This window comes from Marmota flaviventris, chromosome 3 (assembly GCF_047511675.1).
Source record: "Marmota flaviventris isolate mMarFla1 chromosome 3, mMarFla1.hap1, whole genome shotgun sequence".
Lineage (NCBI taxonomy): Eukaryota > Metazoa > Chordata > Mammalia > Rodentia > Sciuridae > Marmota > Marmota flaviventris.
The window spans coordinates 142,013,706-142,040,256 of NC_092500.1; the positions used below are offsets into that span (position 1 = coordinate 142,013,706).

Consider the following 26,551-nt stretch of genomic DNA (forward strand, 5'->3'; position numbering starts at 1 on the left):
TTTTGGCTTTAGGTACAAAATGATATTTCTTCTGTTTCTTGTAGTCAAATTTCTGAAAAACATGCCTTATTTTAGATGGATTAAAATGAAACAGGAAACAGTTGATGGTTCCATTCAAATATTAATGTCCTCTGCATTTCTGCTTAATTTCAAAATATCATTTTAAGATATTTTTGTTTCTCTTTGTCCAGCTACTACTATTATGTCTCATATCCTCTAACATGTATTTTTTTCCCTCTTTCAGGAAATATTGGAAATTCTTTTATGATTGATCCCATCTTGGGCTCTATAAAAACTGCCAAAGAATTAGATCGAAGTAACCAAGTGGAATATGATTTAATGGTGAAAGCTACAGATAAAGGCAGTCCACCAATGAGTGAAATGACTTCTGTGCATATCTTTGTCACGATTGCTGACAATGCTGCTCCTAAGTTTACATCAAAAGAATACTCTGTTGAAATTAGTGAAATTACCAGCATTGGGAGTTTTGTTGGACTAGTTATAGCCCATAGTCAGTCATCAGTGATATATGAAATAAAAGATGGAAATATAGGTGATGCTTTTGATATTAATCCACATTCTGGAAGTATCATCACTCAGAAAGCCCTGGATTTTGAAACTTTGCCCATTTATACATTGACAGTCCAGGGAACCAACATGGCTGGTTTGTCCACTAATACAACTGTTTTAGTGCATCTACTAGACGAGAATGACAACTCGCCAGTTTTTATGCAGACAGAATACTCAGGACTTATCAGTGAATCAGCTTCCCTCAACAGTGTAGTCCTGACAGACACGAATATCCCACTAGTGATCCGAGCAACTGATGCTGATAAAGAATCAAATTCCTTGCTTGTTTATCACATTGTTGAGCCGTCTGTGCACAAATATTTTGCTGTTGATTCTAGCACTGGTGCTATTCATACAGTACAAAGCCTGGACTATGAAGAAACAAGTGTTTTTCACTTTACTGTACAAGTGCATGACATGGGCACACCACGTTTATTTGCTGAATATGCAGCTAATGTCACCATACACGTAATTGACATTAATGACTGCCCTCCTGTTTTCTCCAAATCATTGTACGAAGCATCTCTTCTGTTGCCAACATACAGAGGAGTAAAAGTCACCACAGTAAATGCTACCGATGCTGATTCCAGTGCGTTCTCACAGTTAATATACTCCATCACTGAAGGCAACATTGGGGACAAGTTTATGATGGACTACAAGACTGGCACTATAACTGTACAAAACACAACTCAGTTAAGAAGCCGCTATGAGTTAACCATTCGAGCTTCTGATGGCAGATTTGCCAGCTTTACCTCTGTGAAAATTAACGTGAAAGAAAGCAAAGAAAGTCAGCTCAAGTTTACCCAAGACTTCTATTCTGCAGTCGTGAAAGAGAACTCCACGGAAGCCAAAACATTAGCCGTCATTACTGCTATTGGGAATCCTATCAACGAACCTCTGTTTTATCACATCCTCAACCCAGACCGCAGATTTAAGATCAGCCGCACTTCAGGAGTGCTGTCCACCACTGGTATACCATTTGATCGTGAACAGCAGGAGGCATTTGATGTGGTTGTAGAAGTGACAGAAGAACATAAGCCTTCAGCAGTGGCCCATGTTGTCGTGAAAGTCACTGTAGAAGACCAAAATGACAATGCACCAGTGTTTGTCAACCTTCCCTATTATGCTGTAGTTAAAGTGGATACTGAGGTAGGCCATGTCATTCGCTATGTCACTGCTGTAGACAGAGATAGTGGCAGAAATGGGGAAGTGCACTACTACCTTAAGGAACACCATGACCACTTTCAAATTGGACCCTCAGGTGAAATTTCATTGAAGAAGCAATTTGAACTTGACACCTTAAATAAAGAATATCTTGTCACAGTGGTTGCAAAAGATGGAGGAAACCCAGCTTTCTCAGCCGAAGTTATAGTCCCAATCACTGTTATGAATAAAGCCATGCCTGTGTTTGAAAAACCTTTCTACAGTGCAGAGATTCCAGAGAATATCCAGATGCACAGCCCAGTTGTCCACATACAAGCCAACAGTCCAGAAGGTTTAAAAGTGTTCTATAGCATCACAGATGGAGATCCTTTTAGCCAGTTTACCATTAACTTCAATACTGGGGTTATAAATGTCATAGCCCCTCTGGATTTTGAGTCCCACCCAGCATATAAACTGAGCATACAAGCAACTGATTCTTTGACTGGTGCTCATGCCGAAGTGTTTGTTGACATAATAGTGGAAGACATCAATGATAACCCTCCTGTGTTTGTTCAGCAGTCTTATGCTGCAACTCTGTCTGAGGCATCTGTGATTGGAACATCTGTCGTTCAGGTTAGAGCTACAGATTCTGACTCAGAACCAAACAGAGGAATTTCATACCAGATGTTTGGAAATCACAGCAAGAGTCATGATCATTTTCACATAGATAGCAGCACTGGTCTCATCTCACTAATCAGAACTTTAGATTATGAACAGTTCCACCAGCACAAGATTTTTGTAAGGGCTGTTGATAGTGGTATGCCCCAACTGAGCAGTGATGTGATTGTCATGGTGGATGTCACTGACCTCAATGATAATCCTCCACTCTTTGACCAACAAATTTATGAAGCCAAAATTAGTGAGCATGCCGCTCATGGGCATTTTGTGATGTGTGTGAAGGCCTATGATGCAGACAGTTCAGACATAGACAAGTTGGAATATTCCATTCTGTCTGGCAATGATCATAAACATTTTGTCATTGACAGTAAAACGGGGATTATCACACTCTCAAATCTGCGCCGGCACACCTTGAAGCCATTTTACAGTCTCAACATTTCTGTTTCTGATGGTGTGTTTAGAAGTTCAGCTCAGGTTCATATAACTGTAATTGGAGGCAATTTGCACAGTCCTGTTTTTCTTCAGAATGAATATGAAGTGGAACTTGCTGAAAATGCTCCCTTACATACACTGGTGATTGAGGTTAAGGCAACCGATAGGGATTCTGGTATTTACGGTCTCATTACTTACCACATTGTAAATGACTTTGCCAAAGACAGATTTTACACAAATGAGAGAGGACAGATATTTACTTTGGAAAAACTTGATCGAGAGACCCCAGCAGAGAAAGTGATCCCAGTACGTTTAATGGCAAAGGATGCTGGAGGAAAAGTTGCTTTCTGCACAATTAATGTTATCCTTACAGATGATAATGATAATGCACCCCAGTTTCGGGCAACCAAATACGAAGTGAACATCGGATCCAATGCTGCAAAAGGAACGTCAGTCATTAAAGTTTTTGCAAGTGATGCTGATGAGGGATCCAATGCTGATGTCACCTATGCCATTGAAGCAGATTCTGAAAGTGTTAAGGAGAATTTGGAAATTAACAAACTGTCTGGCATAATTACCACAAAGGAGAGCTTAATTGGCTTAGAAAACGAGTTCTTCACTTTCTTTGTTAGAGCTGTGGATAATGGGTCTCCATCAAAAGAATCTGTTGTTCCTGTCTACGTTAAGATACTTCCCCCAGAAACACAGCTTCCAAAATTTTCAGAACCCTTTTATACCTATACAGTTTCAGAAGATATGCCTATTGGAACAGAAATAGATCTCATCCAAGCAGAGCACAGTGGCACTGTTCTTTACAGCCTAATCAAAGGGAATACTCCCGAAAGTAATAGAGATGAGTTCTTTGTGATTGACAGGCAAAGTGGGAGACTAAAATTGGAGAAGAGTCTAGATCATGAGACAACTAAGTGGTATCAGTTTTCCATACTTGCCAGATGTACTCGTGATGATTATGAACTGGTGGCTTCAGTAGATGTTAGTATCCAAGTGAAAGATACAAATGATAACAGCCCAGTCTTGGAGTCAAATCCATATGAGGCATTTGTTGTTGAAAACCTACCAGGGGGAAGTAGAGTCATCCAGATTAGGGCATCTGACCTAGATTCAGGAGCCAATGGTCAAGTTATATACAGTCTCGATCAGTCACAAAGTGTAGACATCATCGAATCTTTTGCCATTAATATGGAAACAGGCTGGATTACAACTCTAAAGGCACTGGACCATGAGGAGAAAGACAATTATCAGATTAAAGTGGTTGCATCAGATTATGGCGAAAAGGTTCAGCTGTCCTCCACGGCCATCGTGGACGTTACTGTCACAGATGTCAATGACAGTCCACCACGATTCACAGCAGAGATTTATAAAGGGACTGTGAGTGAAGACGATCCACCAGGTGGTGTAATTGCCATCTTAAGTACCACAGATGCTGACTCTGAAGAGATTAACAGACAAGTTACATATTTTATAACAGGTAAAGATTTCAAACCAATTGGTTTAATTTAAAGTGTATTAAAAGTATATTGTATATGTATTTTAGGGAAATAGGGAGTTAAAGGGATAGTTTTAGTTAATAAGTAGCTAAGTCACATCTGTTAAGTGCAGTTCAGGTTCTTTACCTAAGTACAGCTGTTTCCTTAGACTGATTTTCATGCTCATTCTGTTGAGCGTAAATTTTATTTGGCTTAATGCTATGTTTAAGTACATATTTTAATGCTGTTTTTTGGGGGTAAAAAGTTGAAGTTTGCCAAATTTATATTAATTATTTTTAGAATTCTTAATCCTTTTAAACTGTATACATCTTTTGTATGATTTATTTTCCCTGTTACTTATTTCTGTCTTTAATTCAACAAATTTGACTGTCATCTTCCTTCATTGATTTAATAGGAGGGGATGCTTTGGGACAGTTTGCTGTTGAAAATATACAGAATGAGTGGAAGGTCTATGTGAAGAAACCTCTAGATAGGGAAAAAAAGGACAATTATCTTCTGACCATCACAGCAACTGATGGGACCTTCTCATCAAAGGCTATTGTTGAAGTGAAGGTTCTTGATGCAAATGACAACAGTCCAGTTTGTGAAAAGGTAGGCTTCTCTTTTAAGTTTGAATATTAGAATTCAAATTTCTTAATCCTTTTAATAGGACTGCCGTTGACCTCTCTGTTGTAATTTAGTTGTGTTTTATATTATAATCACTGTTAAAGCAGAGGTGTCCAATGATAGAAGACTTGGAAAAGCTTCAGAACTATTTTGTGGAATGGTCAGTTGCTCAAAAACTTTGTTCTTAAATTATGGACAGGATTACAGTTTTGTCTAACTCTAAAAATACTCTGTCAACTTTCATAAAAAGGATTCTTTAATTTGAGAATAAGGTTGTTTTGGTGAAAACATTTGACCAGCTCTTCTACAAAGCTCAGTTTTGCTTTAGCAGATCATTTTGGAGCACTTGCTTTTCTACACAGTAGAAAAACTTAAGAGGTTAGGGAAGAGGCTCCTACACCTGTGGCGTTCACTATTTAATGGGAGAACAACATAACCAGAGCCGGGTGTGGTAGTACATGCCTGTAATCCCAGCAGCTCTGGAGGCTGAGGCAGGAGGATCTTGAGTTCAAAGTTAGCCTCAGCAAATTAGCAAGACCCTAAACAACTTAGTGAAACCCTGTCTAAAACCAAAAATATAAAAGGGGTTGGGGATTGAGATGTGGCTCAGTAGTTAAGTCCCCCTGGGCTCAATCCCTAGTAACCATATATATCTATTTGAGAGAAGAGCTGTTCCCCCTCCAAGTTTACTATAAGAGTAGTAGGACTCAAGCAGAAGTGGTCGCTGGAGCGGGGAGATGAGGTAAAGCTGTTCAGGGCTCACCTTTCAGGAGGTAGGGATAGGATGATCGGGAGGAGTGGAAAGGTGGTGTGTGAGGAGGGAATGGAGGTGGGGGAATATTCGCTGATTTTGCCAGAAGTGTTAAATCCCTGGGAAGGGGGGAGAAGGTCAAACTGGATTAAGTAATGTATGGAGGATAAGATAGGGATGATATGAACCAAGAGTTCCTTAAAGAAGTTCAGTTTGGTTGTGGTATGGCTATAATTTGGGTAAGGAAGAATGAAAACCCATAGAACAGGCAGAGGTGGCAGAACAATGAAAGTTCTGAAGGCGCCACATTAAAAAAGTGGTAGCATTCAGTCCCTGCCTGAATGTGACAGGAATGTTGTGTCAGGACTTGAACATTTACTGCCAAGGGTATTTGGAGAAAGAACAAGGTGGTGGCAGAGGTAAGCCTGGAGGGGACATCTGTCTTAGCGGAAGCCTGTCACGTTCCATTTCAGATTTGTTTAATTTCAGGCAATGGGACTTTTAATTGGATGTGATTTTTAGACATTTAGAGATGGTGAGATTCAGGATGGATATTAGAGAAAGATAGATATACCTGGCAGTTGTTTTTGGAAGCTGATCATTGAGTTCATTTGAGGGATACCAACAAAAAGGTGGTCAGGGAGAAGAGATGAGTTACTTGCAAAGGAAGCAGAGATGGAAGGAAGAGTCAGACTGATGCAGTGCAGTCAAGGGGGTGAGAGAATTTTGAGGAGGAAGGGGGGTAAGCAAAGGTATAATGTAGCTGGAATAGATGGCCGAGATGTGAAACAGACCATATCAGTTCTGCGAGTGACTTGGGAAATAGCAGTCTCTGTATCATGATGTAAGTGGACACTTACCTGACTAAAGGTCACATGGTGTGCATTAATGAAGAAATAGCTTTGACCAGTGCAGAGGGTTAAGAGTAATGGAAGGAAGAAGAGTGTGACAGGATAAGAGAAGACTGGTAGAGGGGACAGTGAATGTGAACAGGGACAGAGCCACTTGAGAATGCTGCAGATTGAGTAAGCGGAGAGGTGTTGCTGCTGCAGAGAACAACAGAGCTGATCTCAGGCAAAGAGATGCTGGAAATTCATTTTTGGGGAGGTGGGACTCCTGAAGGATGAGGAGTTAATTCCTATTCCTTTTTGTACTTTTAGGTGAGAATATGGGATGGGGTTATGCACATGTCTCCCCTTTATGGAAATTAAATGTATTTTGTTTTCTAGGACTTTCACATTATTTGAATGTAATACTGTAACTTCTTTGGGAATAATAAAATTAGGACACTAAACCATTTGAATTAAATAGTATTGCAAAATATCCTGTTTCATGAGTCATAAAATATAGCTCACCTAAGGGCCTGGAGGGGTATAGCTTAGTGTTAGGGTGCTTGCCTAGCATGTCCAAGGCCCAGGTTTGGATCCCCAGCATTAAAAATATATCTGTCTACACACACACACACACACACACATATATATATATATATATATAAACTTATTCAGAAAGTATATTCAACAAATCTTAATCTGTTCCTCTTATGTTTTTGTTTATTGCATGTATTCCTTAATAATTGGAACAGGAAACAGCTGTTTACTGTGTTTGAAGGTTAAGTAGGTATGAAGAAAGAGGAGCAGGTATCCTGTCTGTGGCTTTGGGGAAAATTTTGTTTTCTCCCATAACACAAGGATCACTTCTCTCCCAAATACAATCATTTGGTTATGTTAACGAACACTTGCACACACAATAAATTCCTGTACTTGGAAATAAGTATATACGGTGTAATACGTATTCTCTCTACTTTTTAGATAAATATGGAACACTACTTACGTTTCTTTATAAGAATTTAAATGTGAAACTGCCTTAACAACTTACTGTTTTCTATTCTGTTGTTAAAATGTTAGGTCAGACTCTTTCAGGGACATGATATTGGTAACTCTTAGTTTCTCCCTCATTTTACATGTGTTTTTTAAAGAAAAATAGTTTTAAAAGCTCTTTGAATCTGAACTTTAGTCATTTTCCATGTTTTCTATGGCCAAAATGAAATAATTTCTTTTTCGTTATTCTCTTAATAATCACTGCTGACTTTTAATTTCCTCATTCTAACAATGTTGTTTAAAATCTTTGTAGACTCTTTATTCAGACACCATTCCTGAGGACGCTCTTCCTGGGAAATTGATCATGCAGGTCTCTGCTACAGATGCAGATATCCGTTCCAATGCTGAAATTACTTACACGTTGTTTGGTTCAGGGGCAGAAAAATTCAAACTAAATCCAGACACAGGTAATGATGAGAGTTTGGGACAAGTTTCATTGTATACTCTTACAAAATCTTGTGTGTTGGGTGATTTAGTTTACATACAGTATTTGTCCTTTTCAAATTTACCCTGCTGCTTGGAGTTGACATCTTTTGGAAATCTAAATAGCAATTTAATGTGCCAAATTCGGGGTAAGATGGAAAAAAAAAAAAAAGAGCAGCAATATCACTTACCTTGAGCTAACAATTTAAAACTTAAAAACTGTTTATATAATTAAAAAAAAAAACAACTCAAAGTATACGTCAAATTTCCTGCTTCATTTGTTTTATTTATAAAGCACATTTAAAAAATTTGTGACCATGAATTTATAATTTAACATTTTCCATAATTAAAATGATCCATATTGTTTTATTCATCTTTATAGTTTGTATTTTGTTAAAGTTGCAATAATGTGCTGGGTATGGTGGTGCACACCTGTAATTCCAGCACCTCGGGAGGCTGAGACAGGAGGATCACAAGTTCAGAGCCAGCCTCAGCAAAAGTGAGGTGCTAAGCAACTCAATGAGACCCTGTCTCTTAATAAAATACAAAATAGGACTGAGAATGTGGCTCAGTGGACAAGTGCTCCTGGGTTCAATCTGTGGTACTAAAAAAAAGAAAGAAAGAAATTGTGATAACGTAATAGGTTTCCTTTAAGCTTTTTTATTTTCTCAAGAACAGATTATGGACATATGAGCCTTAATTTTTTAATCAATAAAAGGTTCAAATTTGGTTAATTAGCTGTTTTACTTTGGGGATTGTGTGTAGCATAAGAGTCTTTGGCCTCATATTCTATGACTAGTATAGGGTCGAAAACCTGGAACTTGTGTGCTCATCCAGCTGTTGAGTCTGTTATTGATAAAATTGTTCTCCAGAGAAAAGCTGTTATTCATATTTAGTAAGAGAAGAGAAGTAGGATGTATAGCTGCAGTTCACAATTAAATTTCAAGTGATTCCATTTATTTCTGTTTGTTTTTAGGTGAACTGAAAACATTAGCCCCCCTTGATCGGGAGGAGCAAGCAGTTTATAATCTGCTAGTCAAGGCCACAGATGGAGGGGGAAGATTCTGTCAAGCCACTGTTGTGCTTACGTTAGAAGATGTGAATGATAACGCCCCTGAATTCACTGCTGATCCTTATACCATTACTGTGTTTGAAAACACAGAGCCTGGAACACTGTTGACCAGAGTGCAAGCCACAGATGCAGATGCAGGTATCCTCTGGAAGATTGCTCTGCCTTCAGACTGCACTGAGGGCTTAGGAGCCACTGTGTTAAACACATTCCAAATGCAGCCTCATCTTACCTCATACATGTGGAGTAGCTCCTCATTGTCATAAAATGACATCTTCAGAATAATAAATTCACTTTTAATGAATATTTGAAGCCTTAAAATTATGCCCAGTAAACTTACTGCTATAAGATGTATCTATAGGGTTACTAACATTCTTGTTAGTGACTTCAAGAATTGATCTTCATGTCTAATTGAATTAATTAGAGAAGTGTTGTTTTGTTAATACACTGTTGGTGTCATAAAGATAGAACAAGCAAAAGATGTATTATCATAGTTTATAAATCTTTTAAAATTTTTTGTGGAGACAGTAGGACTAAAATATATATTCATAGCATTTTGATAGTAAAGAATAACTTCTTTAGTCTAATACTGAAGAATTAGAAGAAAACAAAAAAATACTTTTCAAATAATTTCTTTGTCTTTAACGCTAAATAATAAATGATGTCTTTTTAAAATAGTACACTCAGTAAATTGTTACTTGTAAATTGGTAATTCAGTTTACTTTTTCTCGATCACTTTCATAAATTTTTTAAGTAATAAAGCATTTTACTATTTTTAAAATTATTAATATCAATTAAACATAATTTCATATCTTCACAGGTTTGAATCGAAAGATTTCCTACTCACTGATTGACTCTGCTGATGGGCAGTTCTCCATTAATGAATTATCTGGAATCATTCAATTAGAAAAGCCTTTGGATAGAGAACTACAGGCAGTATATACCCTTAGTTTGAAAGCTGTAGACCAAGGTTTGCCAAGGAGGTTGACAGCTACTGGCACTGTTGTTGTATCAGTTTTAGATATAAATGATAACCCACCTGTGTTTGAATACCGTGAATATGGTGCCACAGTGTCTGAGGACATTCTAATTGGAACAGAAGTTCTTCAAGTTTATGCAGCAAGTCGGGATATTGAAGCAAATGCAGAAATCACCTACTCAATAATAAGTGGAAATGAACATGGGAAATTCAGCATAGATTCTAAAACAGGTAATTTACCATGTAAATGAGAAGAAGTTCTTTACTTCACCAAAAAGGCTAAATTTGCTAGGCACTGAACTGCATAGAGTGACGGGTCACCTGTAGTCAGTAGATGTTCAGAAAAGATGGAGCTCAAGTTTTCCTTTTGTTATTTTTTTTAAAGTGTGAGAGTGGTTAAGATTTAGACTTCAGACTGTAGCTCTACTTAATAAAATATATTTCTGGTATATCATTGTAAACTACAAGCAAATCAGAAGAGAAAATTAAAATTCTAATAGCTTAGTGATGAAGTAAAATGTCACACATTAGTTAAAGGTAAGAATGGCTGATAGTAGAGGACCTTGTATAATTACTCCTTTTATCCCCTGTATTCAACACAGGTGAAGTAGCTTCCCAAGTAAAACCATAGCTTTGACCTTTCAGATTTAGTTTCTATGGTAGGTGTCTGATAATTCATTAAGTTGATTTCTTCATTATGCTAGTTATGTAATAGTGGACATACTTTGGATCATACCAAAAGACTGCCAACAAGGTCAAAAGTCGGAAGTATTATTAATCCTACTGTGTAAACACTGATGTCATCTTATTAGCCTGTTATCTGAAGTAGCTGTCAGTCTTAGAACCCTTTAAGAAGTTGCTCTTTTTTGTAGGGTATCCTTGAAAGCTGAAAGGAGATCAGTACAGTAGAGGGAAGGGACCCAGATAGCTGGAAAAATGATGTTGGCCAAATTATATTGTTAAACTGTGTACATGTACAAATATGTAACAACAAATCCCACCATTACATGTAGATATAATACACCAATAAAAAAGGTGGGGAGGGACCTCAATGCAATTATAAAATAAAGAAATAAAAAGTTTGTATATTTAATTGTATGTGACTACTTCAGATAACGAATAGGTGTGTAATTATGTTATTTAGACAGATATTTTAGTACATATCATAAAATCGTTGTTTTAGGGTTCTTTTGTCCCTGTCACTTTTTAAGTAGAATAGACAATAATGAACTGACAATGAAAGGTGTCACAGGAATTTTTAGATCAAAAAATGGATTTTTAATGATAAAATATAAGTAGAAGGTTATGTGGAGATTCTTTCCTAATGAAAAGGATGAATAAGTCTTTTAAAAAGAATGAGAAGGAAAAAAAACCTAAAAGCACAGCATGGAATTTTTTAGAGTTTTCTTTTGTTTATTAAAATAAAGTCTGTTGTGATCTCTTGGTTTGAGATACAAGAGATAATCATTCTTATAGTAGGGATATTTTAATGGCTGGGAAAATAATTGGGAGAAATAAGGCTTCAGGGTTGGGCAAATTCCTGATTTTTAATATTTGAATTAAGAAATTAGAAAACACAGCCAGGCATGATGACACATGCCTATAATCCCAGCTGCTCAGGAGACTGAGGCAGAAGGATTGCAAATTCAGAACCAGTCTAGGTAACTTCTTCAGACCCTATCTCAAAATGAAAGGATTCAAAAAGGACTCGGGAAGTAGCTCATTAAAGTGGTAGCGTTATAAAGATTTGCGAGTAATTTTGATTTTTTTTTTAAATGCAGGAGCCATATTTATCATTGAGAATCTGGATTATGAAAGCTCCCATGAATACTACCTGACTATAGAAGCCACTGATGGAGGCACACCTTCGTTAAGTGACATGGCCACTGTGAACATTAATGTGACAGATATCAATGACAACACGCCCGTGTTCAGCCAAGACACCTATACCACAGTGATCAGTGAAGATGCTGTTCTTGAGCAGTCTGTAATCACAGTGAGTATTTTTTTCCCCCTTACAGTTTTCTTCTTCTGGGTCTTTACAAGAATTTTTAGTTAAATCAGTCTAGTTTTTGTAGACCACTGTCCCTTCCTTAACTGTCTTCCTAAAGCAGAGTGTGATATTTTCTAGGTTATGGCTGATGATGCTGATGGACCTTCCAATAGCCACATCCACTACTCAATTATAGAAGGCAATCAAGGAAGCCCATTTACCATTGACCCTGTTAAGGGAGAAGTGAAAGTGACTAAACTTCTAGACCGAGAAACAGTAAGTGAAAAAGTTGGATTTAAATTGTTTACTAAATACCAAATCAAAAAATAGAAGTGCCTTGTATTCCTATCTGCTGGACATAATGTGAAGTACCAAAAGTTAGAACCAACTTCCTTCTCAGGAACAGACTAGCAGGATGTAAATACTTGAAAAGCAATTGCAATACAAAAGCCTCAAGAATATAAGAAATAGGCTTCCTGCTAGTAGAAAGTTTATATTCAGGAAGAGATTGCTAATGGCTTCAACATCCTGAGATCCTTCAGGTGTTCGTCTTTTAGTTTTTTGTCACTGTGCCCAAAAAGTGGAGAAGGAAAAGTTTATTTTGCTCTGGGCCCAAAGTGAGGCAGAACATCTTGATGGAAGAGTGTGGTAGAGGGAAGCTGCTCCATTTGTGGTGGCCAGGAAACAGAGATAGGAAGGGGAAGGGGCCTCAGGGAAGTCCTCAGTGGCTTACCTCCTCCAGCCATGCCCCAACGACCACAGGCACCACCTGTTCAAGCTAGGGTGACTAGTTAAGTTAACTGTAATAATCTGACATCTCACCTCTGAAGAGACCTGCGTTAACATAGGAGCTTTGCAGGGGACACCTCATACCCAAACAGAAAACGACATATAACTGGAAGCTGGATTTTAAATAACAGCAGAGATTTGGAAAACCATTGGGGTCGAGAGAAGGAATGAAAGAAATTGCATGAATGAAAGCATGGAGAATGAAACCATAGAATACGTTCAAGAGACTGTACCCAGTTCAACTGGAGAAATGTATCATAAAAAGTAGTAGAGGGACATTCAGTGAGAAGTGGTTTAGGAACAGATTATGAGCCACATAATCAGGATCAGAGGTTCAGACCTGATGCTGCATGCATTAGGAAATTATTGAATGTTTGCAATCTGATATACATTAAAAGAGTTTGGGAAGATTAGTACTTCCATACGTGGAAGTATTCTTCAGAGTGGAGAGAGATGGTGAGGTGGGGTGGTGGTAGTGGTAGGAAAGGCTATTGATAATTCAACGATTGTGAGACAGTAAGAGGCCAAATTTAGGAGAGCAGCAGTAAGAATTGAATGAAAACACAAAGAAACTTCGCAAAAGAAAAACTAGAAAATCCACAAAGCTTAGTTAATGGCTCTGTGTAGAAAGCAGCAATATCAGAAATGACTTGACTTCTGTCTGTTCTGAGTGGACATGGTCAAGTTGGGAAGTTATGAGGTATAAACTCATAGGGGCTGGAGGGAGTTAATGAACATGGTTTTTTTATTTTAAATTTTTTTAAAAAAGTATATCCATAAATAACATTGACATTGTGGTTTTTTGTTGTTGTTCTAATTAGTTATACATGACAGTAGACTGCATCTTGACATATGGTACATAAATGGAGTATAATTTCTCATTCTTCTGGTTGTACATGATGTAGAATCCCTCTGGTCATGTAGTCATATATGTACATAGGGTAATGTCAGATTAATTTTACTACCCTTCCTACCCTCATACTCCTCCCCTCCCTTCACTCCCCTGTACCTAATCCAAAGTAACTATTTTTCCCTAGCTTCACTGCCCACCCCCTACTGTGTAGCATCCACTTATTAGAGAAAACATTCTTTGGGTTTAAGGGATTGGCTTATTTCACTTAGCATAATATTCTTCAACTCCATCCATTTATTGGCAAATGCCATAATTTCATTTTTTTAAAAGACTAAGTAATATTCCATTGTGTATATATACCACATTTTCTTTATCCATTCATCTGTTGAAGGACACCTAGCTTGGTTCCATGGTTGTAGCTATTGTGAGTTGAGTTGCTGTAAACATTGATGTGGCTGGGTCACTGTAGTGTGCTGATTTTAAGTCCTTTGGGTATAAACCAAAGAGTGGGATAGCTGGGTCAAATGGTGGTTCCCTTCCAAGTTTTCTAAGGAATCTCCATACTGCTTTCCAGAGTGGTTGCACTAATTTGTAGTCCCACCAGCAATGTATGAGTGTGCCTTTTCTCCCACATGCTCGCCAACATTTATTGTTGCTTGTATTCTTGATAATTGCCATTGTGACTGCAGCGAAATGAAATCTTATGTTATTACTGAAGCAACAGCATTTGAGATAGACTGACATTTTTTTTTTTTTTTTACCTAATCATTTTTATTACTTCTGGTTTCTTTCTGTTAATGGAACTTCATATTTTTAAAGATAAAACATTTTAACAAGATGAATGTGTTTTTGAGAAGCATTGGAGAGTCTAATTATCCTTGGTATCTTTTTCTGTTGAGAAAAACACATTATTTGGAGTTCACTCATTTGTAGGTTAGGGAATTCCCAGATACAGGATACAATAAATGACTACAGCGAATTTCAACTCATTGGCTTTATGAATATGAAGGTGCATTTTCTGTTTCTCCCCACCCCCACCCCTCCCAATCCCCAAAAGATTTCAGGTTACACACTTACGGTTCAAGCTTCTGATAATGGCAGTCCACCCAGGGTCAACACAACGACTGTGAACATTGACGTGTCTGATGTCAATGACAATGCCCCTGTCTTCTCCAAGGGAAACTACAGTGTGATCATCCAGGTAAGCTTGGAGTACCCGAGGATATTTGGAATCCTTTTTGAAATGAGCTCTTTCACTGCAGTCAGATGCGTATTTGAAATATCTTTCTTTTCCAAAGTCTTTCATCTCCCCTCTTTTTGTGCTTGGGTGTTGAGCTGTTCTCACTGACCGAAGACTAAGAGCGTTGCTAATCCTGTCTTCTTCTGCTGTTGCTTTTCCTCCTCCCCTTCCTCCCCATCTTGGCCTAGCTTTGTCTTCCCTCCCACGACTCCACCCTGCATCCTCCTCGCTCCCACCCCTCCTTCACACCACCATTACCTTCCACACATCCTTTTTCTCACAGGCATTCCTCCCCCTTCCCGTTCTCTCTCCCCACCTCGACCCCAACTGCAGTCCCCTGTACCCCACTTCAGTTTTCCCTCTGTCAGGTCGATCATCAATAAGACTTTTCCCCTCTGATATATTTTCTATTATTAAGAAACTCTCAAGTATCCCTTATCAAATAGATTTGGTTGTGTTGAAGTAGTTTTGTTTTGTGTTGTTCTGTTTTTAATTTGGTGCAGGAAAATAAGCCAGTGGGTTTCAGTGTCCTACAGCTAGTAGTGACAGACAAGGACTCCTCTCACAATGGTCCACCCTTCTACTTTACTATTGTGAGTGGAAATGAAGACAAAGCATTTGAAGTGAACCAGCAAGGAGTCCTCCTGACGGCAGCCGCCATCAAGAGGAAAGTGAAGGACCATTACTTCCTGCATGTGAAGGTATTGAAGTCTGTCTGGTTTTATGGGAGAGCCTTAGAGAAGACCTGCTTGGCAGTTATCTTCCTATATTAAACAGCTTACATTTCATAAAAACAAAAATTTATACGTTTGTGGCATATTTTGTGCCACACCTTCATTTTTGAGGTGACTCCCTTATTCAGTTGGTAGCCTGATCATCTATAGTGCTGGAACTGGGTTTCTATATGAATTAGTGGAAGACTATTTGTCCTTTATCTCAACAGGCCTTTTTCTCATCCAGAGGAACTGGTATAAAACAGTTGGTGATTTATTATTTATTTATTTAGAATTTGAACAATGTAAATACATTTTTATTAAGCAATTATAAACAAGATAATCAAAGTGATTTTTCTTTTTCTTTTTGTAGGTGGCAGATAATGGAAAACCTCAGTTGTCATCTTTGACATATATTGACATTAGAGTTATCGAGGAGAGCATCCATCCTCCTGCAATTCTGCCACTAGAGATTTTCATTACTGCATTTGGAGAGGAATACTCTGGTGGTGTCATTGGGAAAATCCATGCAACAGACCAAGATGTGTATGACACTTTAACCTACAGTCTTGACCCCCAAATGGACAACCTGTTCTCTGTTTCCAGCACCGGGGGTAAGCTCATCGCACACAAAAAGCTAGATATAGGGCAGTATCTTCTTAATGTCAGTGTAACCGATGGAAAATTTACCACAATGGCTGACATCACAGTGTATATCCGACAAATAACACAAGAGATGTTGAACCACACCATTGCTATTCGCTTTGCCAATCTCACTCCAGAAGAATTTGTTGGTGACTACTGGCGCAACTTCCAGCGAGCTTTACGAAACATCCTGGGTTTGAGGAGGAACGACATACACATTGTTAGTTTGCAGCCCTCTGAACCTCATCCACATCTGGATGTCCTACTTTTTGTAGAGAAATCAGGTAGTGCCCAGATTTCAACAAAACAACTCTTGCACAAGATTAATTCTTCTGTGACTGATATTGAGGAAATCATTGGTGTTAGGATATTAGATGTATTCCAGAAGCTCTGTGCAGGACTGGATTGCCCTTGGAAATTCTGTGATGAAAAGATATCCATGGATGAAAATGTTATGTCGACGCATAGCACGGCCAGACTGAGCTTTGTGACACCTCGCCACCATAGGACAGCAGTGTGTCTCTGCCAAGGTAAGTAAATGAGAACAGGTATTTCATGTACAGCCTTTGATGATTGCACCATACAGATCATTTTGTTGAAATTCTTGTTTTTTATCTCTCTCCTCTCTTTTATTCAATTAAAGAGGGGAAATGCCCACCTGTCCACCATGGATGCGAAGACAACCCCTGCCCTGCAGGATCCGAATGTATTGCTGATCCAAGAGAGGAGAAGTACACCTGTGTCTGTCCTGGTGGCAGGTTTGGTCAGTGTCCAGGTAAGTTCAATGACTGAGCAAAATTTTATTTCAAAAAATCAGTTCCAATCTTTCTGTTCTTTATTTGAGAAAAATAAATGATGCAAAGTATGTTTATTTAAGTCAAATGTAGGGATGAATAAGGAAAAACAGTAATGACTTTTTCTTCCTCTTTTATAACAACACATTCTAGTTCAGTTTGATGTTCCCCCTTCCGTATCATCAGTGCTTGAGTAGATTTTAGAGGTTTGTTTTTCCTTTTTCTCTTTTATCCTCTCTTAAAAACAAAACAAAACAAAAAAAGCCTGAAGAAAATTATATCTTACACAATCCTAACTTCTTGCTTTTTTTTCTCCACTTAATAGTGTATTATGGGCATATTTCTGAGCCAGTATTCTTTTTAATATCTGTGAAATATTTTCTATCATGACTCTTTTTGTGATTTAATCAACATTTTCCTTATGTAGAAAGATTCCAATTACTCTGTGTAAAAAGAAATAATAATCCTTATACATATATCCTTTTATTTTCTTTTCTATTACAGTAGATCAGGAACTGCTGGGTCAAAGAATTAAGTGCATTTAAAATTTTAAAGATAACATTATGTTAATTTTCCAAAAAGATGAACCAATTCTTATTTTTTCCAGTCATGTATGAAGGTCTCATAACCCAGTCTCGTGCCAGCATTGACAGTTTCCAGTTTAAAAAAAACAAAAAAACTCCCTTAGGGCTGGGATTGTGGTGTGGCTCAGTGGTGGAGCGCTCGCCTAGCATGTGCGGGACCCGGGTTTTATCCTTAGCACCACATAAAAATAAAGACATTGTGTTGTGTCCATCTGCACCTAGAAAATAAATGTTAAAAAAAAGAAAAACTCCCCATCTAATGAATACAAAATGATATCTCGTGATTTTAATTTTCACTTCTCTGGCTGTTTATACCTTTTTATTAGCTTACCTGTTTGTATTTGTTTGATTACCTGGGCTACTTGTTTATTATCAACGTGTAGAACACTTTATGCATTATGAGTAGTGACAGTCTATATGTTATTGACCTCTAAAATTTGTTAAATCTTTTTTTTTTTTTTTTTGGTGTATTGCAAAATGTTTTATTTCCCCTTCCCCTACCAGAAGTACAAAGGGATTTTTCTCCAGTTAATTAGAGACTAGAGGGAGTTGATCAGGAATTTTTGTTAAATCTTTTGTCATTTTGAAATTTAATTTTTATCTAGTCAATTCTACTTAGCAATTTTCACTTCTGGAGAGAACGATCAGTTTTCATCTTCTCTGAGGAATGGGAATTGGTTTATCAAACTATCTTGAGGCTATGTAACTATTTTCTGAAATTGTCTTCTAATAATTTCCATTCATTATGGTTAACGTTTAGCTCTTTTGTTATTTTAGAATTTATTTCTCTGTGATAAAGTGGTCTAATATATTCTTGCAAATGGATAGCTAGTCAGGCTATACTGTTTATTAAGTAACTAGATGCTTTTCCATGGAATTTAATTTTATAATGTTATATATGACCTTAAATTTAAAAATCGGAATATAGGGGGACAAATCCTACTCTAAAAACTATACTTAAACTGGCTTCTTTTGTGATTCACAGGAAGTTCATCTATAACATTTACTGGAAACAGCTTTGTGAAATACCGTCTAATGGAAAATGAAAACAAATTAGAGATGAAACTGACAATGAGGCTCAGGACCTATTCTGCTCATGCAGTTGTAATGTATGCTCGAGGAACTGACTATAGTATCTTGGAGGTATGTGATTGTCTGGTTTTAGTCTTACACCTCCAGTTATGGCAGCCTTTAAGAAATATAAATTCCATTTTATGTTTTGATTGTTCACTTTTTAAAAACATTAAGCAAGATGGGCAAATTCCACATTTAAAGAATTCATTGACACTTATACAAATTTTATACTTCATGGGATGAAAAGTTCTTTTTTGCTTTGCAATAATATGGAGATTTATTTCTGTTTTTTACAAACGTTTTTAGGCATATGTGAGAGTTAATATTCAAACTCTGAATATTGTATCTTATTAGTTGTATAGCAAGTTTACAGAGAGGGCATACATATGTTTGAAGTGATGATTATCATGACTTTTTTTTTTAACTGGGTTTTAACATTTGATGCTACATGGTCCTTTCTGTGGTATGTGTGGGTGGTTAAAAACTAGTCACTTCATATTTTTTGGATATGTACTTGGCACTAGAACTTGATACCCCTAAAAGATACCTTGGACAAATGAGTGTGTGCTTTATATAAAGTATTTAAATGGAAGCCCTTATCTTTTTTTTTTTTTTTTACCTTCATTCTCTAAATATACCTCTCCTATAGATTTTTGGTCAGAGATTATAATTGAAAGTTATGTAAAAGTAATGTGAAAGTGATTGTTTTTATTGTAGATTCATAATGGAAGACTGCAATATAAATTTGACTGTGGAAGTGGCCCTGGAATTGTCTCTGTTCAAAGCATTCAAGTCAATGATGGCCAGTGGCATGCAGTATCTCTTGAAGTAAATGGAAACTATGCTAGATTGGTTCTAGACCAAGTTCACACTGCATCAGGCACAGCCCCAGGGACTCTGAAAACTCTGAATCTAGATAACTATGTTTTTTTTGGTGGCCACATACGGCAGCAAGGAACAAGGAATGGAAGAAGCCCACAAGTTGGTAATGGTTTCAGGGGCTGTATGGACTCCATTTATTTGAATGGGCAAGAGTTACCTTTAAATAGCAAACCAAGAAGTTATGCACACATCGAAGAGTCAGTGGATGTGTCTCCTGGGTGCTTATTAACAGCTACGGAAGACTGCTCAAGTAACCCTTGTCAGAATGGAGGCATATGTAATCCATCGCCTACTGGAGGTAGGCTTCGTAACATTACAGTGATTAAAATGTTGCATGTGTACATTTAAGGGGAAGAGTCCCAAATGCTTTTGGTTTACCTCCTCCTTTTGTTCAAATAATATTGTCAGATACTGCAGCAGAAATGAGTAGTACGCATTGTAAGAGAGCAGAGTAGGAGCTGGGCGCAGTGGCACACATTTTGTAATCCCAGCAGCTCAGGAAGCTGAGGCAGGAGGATCGCGAGTTCAAAGCGAGCCTCAGCAACTTAGTGAGGCCCTAAGCAACTCACTGAGACCCTGTCTCTAAATAAAATACAAAAAAGGGCTGGGGATGTGGCTCAGTGGTTATGCAATACTGGGTTCAATCCCCAGTACCAAAAAAAAAAAAAAAAAAGAGAGAAAGAGGGCAGAACAGGGCTTAGTATTCTTCCCAGAACTAGGCTAAAGAGATCCGTTTCTCTGGCTGCTGAACTTCTACAGGCATGTCTGAGGTGTTTGAGTAGAACATACTTCTGTACACAGTTCATCATGCCCCCGAACCACAGCCACCTCTGAACTCTTCTTCTAACTCCTCAGACATTGACCCTGGGAAATTTAGAACTGGTATCGCTTAGTTCTTCTTGGTTCTTTGTACCCCCTTTCATCCAATGACTCAACATGGAGGTCTGCTAGACTCTTGCTATCCATTAGAGAGTGTGATTTTTCAAAAGGCCTCTAATCCTCCTGAATTGCTGCATTGTCTGTCTCGAAGCCAGTGGGGACTCTAGAGCTTCTGTATTCTGGGTTTCCATTGGATCATTTATAATCAAAAATAGTTAGGAAGAAAATGGCAGCTATCATGCCTAATAAGTAGAGCTTTGTGTAACTGATAGAACAAAATGTTTCAAAATAATACTTTAAGTGAGATTTCAAAAAGTTCTGGTTGTCTGCTGTTTTCTTTGGAGAGAATGTATGTGTACTAAAGCTAATAGAGTAAGTACACCAGCTTATCCCCATAGTGGCACTCTGAAAATCCTAGTCATGTCACACAACAAAAGCTTATATTATGTTCATATAAATTACGTGATTGAATCATGGCAGCAAGGAGGCTGACCTCACTGTGTCACTTTGGAATGAGACGGAAAATCTGAAATGCTTCAAGATCCAAAACTTTTTTAGTGCCAACGTGACACTGAAAATTTTCACATTTTGGAGCATTGTGGATTTTGAAATTTCAGGTTAGGGATGTTCAACTAGTATCATTGTAATTTTCTGAAATTAAAATGCTCTAAAATCTGAAATACTTATGGTCCCAGCATTTTGAATAAGGGATATTCATCCTATACCAGTAGTGGAAGGCTTGTCCATCAGGCTTCTACCCAGAAGGAATGGGAATTTTACCAGCTTTATGGATCTTGGAGAATTAAACCTTCACTTAGATGTAAAGGTAAAAATCAATATAACAAGACTTATTTTTGAATCATGGAATGATAGGACTGTTTTGTTCCTTTTTTACTGATGTAGGCTATTACTGCAAGTGCAGTGCCTTATACATAGGGACATACTGTGAAGTGAGTGTCAACCCATGTTCCTCCAATCCCTGCCTCTATGGTGGCACATGCATCGTAGACAATGGAGACTTTGTTTGCCAATGCAGAGGACTATACACTGGTCAGAGGTATGTGTATTTTTCAGAATGAATTATATTATAAATTAATTATAAATTTCAGAATGAATTATAGTTTTAAATCTTTTAAAACATGTAATTCTGCATGTAAAATGTCTCTACATTCTTCATGTGTTAGTATTTTGTTTTGTTATAGACTCATGAAATTTATGCGTGTTTTTCCCTTATTCTTCAGATGCCAGCTTAGTCCTTACTGCAAAGATGAACCCTGTAAAAATGGTGGGACGTGTTTTGACAGTTTGGATGGTGCTGTTTGTCAGTGTGATTCAGGTTTTAGGGGAGAAAGGTAAATGGTTTCTTTAACATTTATATTTCTATTTTTCTGTGGTATTATATTCATTAGCAGACACAACCAGCCTTCATTAATGTAGACTACATTGCTTCAGAGTTGGATAATCCTCATTGGCAATTTTATAATTTATCTTCTTGCTCTTGAGATAAGGGAAAATACCAAGCAGATTAATATATATTATGCTTGAAAAAACCTACTTCTATACTTCAGAAGTATTATTTATAAACAAAGAATGTATGTGGTTTTACAGGCAGCAAATGCTTGGAGTGAGGTGAGTTTCTTGTTTTCTAAAGTAGATGCTTGTGAAGCTGAACCATCCATCTTTGAGAGCAGTGATAATGACATTTTATCATCATATGTTATAACTAACATTTATAGAGATCTAGAAACCCTTTTCAACTCCCATTTTGCAATAATTACTGTAATTCTAAGAGGTGATTATTATTTTCTAAGTGACAAAAATAAGGCATGTTTTATACCTTAAAAAAGTGGATGATGTTATCTTATGTTAGACTTTTCACCATTTCAGTTTTAACAAAATTACTCAGTGCATAGCATATTATCTATAAGTGCTTAGTATAGCTTGCTTATGTATGTATGTATGTATGTATGTGTTTGGTACTAGGGATTGAACTCAGGGGCACTTAACCTGAGCCACATCCCCAGCGCATTTTTCTATTTTATTTGGAGACCGGGTCTTGCTGAGTTGCTTAGGGCCTCACTAAATTGCTGGGGCTGACTTTGAACTCATGATCTTCCTGCCTAAATCTCCTGAGCTACTGAGATTACAGGCATGCACCACCACGCTGGGCTAGTGTAGCAAATTTAAATAAGCCTTTGCAGGTGTTCCTGTATAGTTTAGCTCTCATAGTATCATGTCTTGTGTTTAGGCCCTAGTCATATGGCCTTAACTCATAAAGTGACTTTTTTCCTAATTCTAGTCAATGGATACTCTTAGCATATTTGACAAAATATATCATTAATTAGAATTTTTATACCAGAGTATGAGGGATGGTAAATGGATAAACTTTATTGAAGGAGGAGGGAAGGTTTGATAAGCGGCAGGTAGATCTGCATAGGTATATGAAATGTCCCTTTTGGAAAGACTGAAGGGACTTGCTTCTGACTTATCCTGAATAACATTTTTTAATGGAAACCATAAGAGTTTTCTATGCTTTTATGTGAGTTATGGAACGGTCATATTCCCAAACACAAACATTTTCTTAGAAATTTAGTCTAGTCTATTACAAGACTTTGCAACACACTGGTAATTTTTCAAAATGCACATTCCAAATTTCTGAATGATAGTTTGTCTGCGAAAACTAGAAACAAACTGATGTTTTGCTTATGGGATTGATGTAGTTGAATCCTAGAAAAACAGTTAAATATTGGCTTGATAAGTTCATCTCCCCCAATAAATATACATTCAAAGCATAAAATCAGCTGATTAATTAAAAGCTCTTTTGTTGTTATTGTTTATTTGTTTTCTAGATGGTTTAATCTGATTTTATTCAGGGGTATCTTATTAAGAGGGGATCTTAGCATTAGTCTCTGAAGAATTATAGGTCTGGCATAGTCTGACATACCAAAACAGTCTCTCCACTTTCTTGGCAGGTGTCAGAGTGACATTGATGAATGTGCTGGAAACCCCTGCCGTAATGGGGCCCTTTGTGAGAACACACATGGCTCCTATCACTGTAACTGCAGCCAGGAATACAGAGGAAAACACTGTGAGGATGCTGCTCCCAATCAATATGTGTCAACTCCATGGAATATTGGACTGGCCGAGGGAATAGGGATTGTGGTTTTTATAGCAGGGATATTTTTACTTGTGGTGGTGTTTGTACTCTGCCGCAAAATGATTAGTCGAAAGAAGAAACACCAGGCTGAACCAGAAGACAAACACTTGGGACCAACCACAGCTTTCTTGCAAAGACCATATTTTGACTCAAAGCTAAATAAGAACATTTACTCCGACATACCACCCCAGGTGCCTGTCCGACCTATCTCCTACACTCCAAGCATTCCAAGTGACTCTAGAAATAATCTTGACCGAAATTCTTTTGAAGGATCTGCTATACCAGAGCATCCCGAATTCAGTACTTTTAATCCTGAGTCTATGCATGGACACCGAAAAGCAGTGGCCGTCTGCAGCGTAGCACCAAACTTGCCTCCCCCACCTCCCTCAAACTCTCCTTCTGACAGCGACTCAATACAGAAGCCTAACTGGGACTTTGACTATGACGGTGAGAAAAACTATTTTCATCTCACTAAAATGTTACTGAGATATAACAGTGATTAGAAGTTCTGCCATAGCCACTGGTGATTCAAGTCAGAATGTGGAGTCTCTGTTAGAGATATATATGATCAGAATCTGAAATCCTTATGATTTGGGAAACGTTTTCAGATGTCTTGAATTCTAACTGCACATTGTGGCTGTGATGTTATTTTAATGAATGTTCCAGTTAATATTCTAGTGTCATGTTCCAATTAATTTTCTGAAAAGATCATTTCATTTTTGTAACTGATAAAAGCTCTCAACTGGATCTTTTTTGGACTTATTATAATAAAAAATAATTGGAGGGGAGCATTTCTATGTTAGAATTATTTTTTAATATGGCCAGAAGAAGTAGCAGTATTTAAATTACCAACCTAACATTTATTTTAATGCCTTAAAAAAAAAAAGCTCCATGTGCTCTCTCCTCCTCCTCCCCCTGTACTGGGATCAAGGGGAGGAGGGTGCTCTACCACAGGGTCTTGCTAAAGTTGCCTAGGTGGTCCTTGGACTTGTGAGCCTCCCCAGCCTCCCCAATAGCTGGGATTATTGGCACTCAGTGCCACAGCCAGCTTCTGTGTACCATTTAAAAAAAAAAAAAATCAAAGTTGTTTTTTTTTTTTTTTCTTTCTTTCTAACAGTATCCATAGGCCTATTTATGGAGAAATTCTATCCTTTGAATATCACAGAATACTTATAGACTAGACTCCTTTGGGTTTTTTTTTTTTGTTTTGTTTTTCTGTTGTTGTTGTTGTTTTTCTCTTTTTTAAATTTCAGTGGTTCATTTATGAATAAAGTTTAAGCAGTCACTTGGTAAAGCACACAGAGAACTGAAGATTCCTGGCCTACATAGAACTTATTGCTTGTCTCTCATCTCTTTCAGCTAAAGTGGTGGATCTTGATCCCTGTCTTTCCAAGAAACCTCTAGAAGAAAAGCCTTCTCAGCCATACAGTGCCCGGGAGAGCCTGTCCGAAGTGCAGTCTCTTAGCTCTTTCCAGTCTGAATCCTGTGACGACAATGGTGAGTGTGAGAAAGGTGACGGGTGGTAGCCTCTCGCTGGTTGTACACGGTGCTGCTCACATCATGTCACATAACAGTGTGGATGCACCAGGCCCCCAGTTAAGTCTTAAAATATTGCCATAGTTCTCTTGAACCACTTTTAAACAATACCTGTACACACTTGCATGAACATCTGCTGGGGAAAATATTAAAGTGTTCCTAATGAATAGGTATTTTGTCTGTAGCAACATGTCAGCAGTAATAAGAAAGAAAATGTAATTAACTGAAACATCATTTCTGTCTTATTGACTAATCTTATTTTTTTGTTTTTGTTTTAACATAACAATAAATGTTATGGAAGTGTTATGGGTTTTTCAAAAGTCCTTTAGGCTTTTTTGACCATACAACATGCACACGTACACCTGCATCCTTTAAAGAAGAGATATAATAGTCTGAAATGTTCAATTTCAGTCGCACCTTTGGTATTACAAGGTTTTATTTGTCTCTTCCCCCAACTCCACTGCGGCCCCAGCTCCCATTTGGATCAGAGCGTACTGACTGAGAGCACAGTTTAAGAGATTGCTAGTAAGTTTGATTATATTTCTAATGAAGAAAGTTTGACAGTGGGATCTGTGACTTCAGTTATGTTTATCTGATTTCCTTATGGTAAATTGCTTTGGTAACCAGCTTTGCCTTATTTACACATACCAGTAGAGAAAATATCAATATTCAGTGACAAAATGAAGTGAATTTTTAGTGGAAATTTTTGAATCTCAAATTAGTGGTTTTAACCATAATTTTTTTCTTGCATGAAAAAATCTAAAGTCTTATTTTATTGGAGGAAAGAAGCAATAAAATAATTATCTGATCCAAAGTAAAAAAAGTCCATAATCTAGAGTAACATAATTCATAATACATTGCATTTGTAGAGTTCATAAATCCACATTGTCCATAATACATTATAGAGCTCTTTTCCAAACTCAAATCATTTCTGATTTCAAGCATGTTTTATGTATCTCAGAGTGTACCTGTGTTGTGTGTGATGAATATATGGGTATATCTTCACTTGTTAATCAACAAAAACAAGTCTCCTGTTCATTTCAATTCTGAAAAGTTTGTAGTGCCAGTGATTTACATTTTCACCCTTAAATGTTCTTCATGAATACATTTCTGAATTTTGTCACTAGTATTCTTTCTTTTTTAGTTGTCTTTTTGAAATCACGTTCTTCTTACTAATACTCCTAAATTCTTTGAACACGTTATAGCCAAATTATTTACAAAAATTAATTACCAGATAATACAGTGTGAGGAAAAGACATGTACAGGAATGGTTAATATTTTAATAATTTAATCATTCTCAATCATAAAGTTTAAGTCTGTGCTGAGTCTGTACTTAGATTTCATTAATAGTTTTCCAAGCCTATTGTTAACAGTTT

The 26,551-nt window shown here is 37.3% G+C and overlaps 1 protein-coding gene across 6 annotated transcripts in view; it reads left to right on the forward strand.

The window, feature by feature from the left end:
- Fat1 (FAT atypical cadherin 1) overlaps positions 1-26,551 on the forward strand; it is a 124,402-nt gene that overhangs the window by 91,681 nt on the left and 6,170 nt on the right. For 5 of the 6 annotated variants that reach the window (XM_071610472.1, XM_027927076.2, XM_071610473.1 and 2 more), the window contains exons 10-26: positions 245-4,312; positions 4,726-4,922; positions 7,819-7,972; positions 8,965-9,198; positions 9,878-10,267; positions 11,818-12,032; positions 12,168-12,305; positions 14,729-14,872; positions 15,415-15,612; positions 15,998-16,799; positions 16,913-17,044; positions 18,633-18,790; positions 19,439-19,901; positions 21,386-21,539; positions 21,724-21,834; positions 23,455-24,086; positions 24,999-25,136. In XM_071610472.1, the coding sequence (XP_071466573.1) occupies positions 245-4,312; positions 4,726-4,922; positions 7,819-7,972; positions 8,965-9,198; positions 9,878-10,267; positions 11,818-12,032; positions 12,168-12,305; positions 14,729-14,872; positions 15,415-15,612; positions 15,998-16,799; positions 16,913-17,044; positions 18,633-18,790; positions 19,439-19,901; positions 21,386-21,539; positions 21,724-21,834; positions 23,455-24,086; positions 24,999-25,136 (8,328 nt within the window). Of the gene's footprint in view, positions 1-244; positions 4,313-4,725; positions 4,923-7,818; positions 7,973-8,964; positions 9,199-9,877; positions 10,268-11,817; positions 12,033-12,167; positions 12,306-14,728; positions 14,873-15,414; positions 15,613-15,997; positions 16,800-16,912; positions 17,045-18,632; positions 18,791-19,438; positions 19,902-21,385; positions 21,540-21,723; positions 21,835-23,454; positions 24,087-24,998; positions 25,137-25,647; positions 25,701-26,551 lie in introns of all 6 variants that reach the window. The other variant, XM_071610476.1, reaches the window with a different exon arrangement.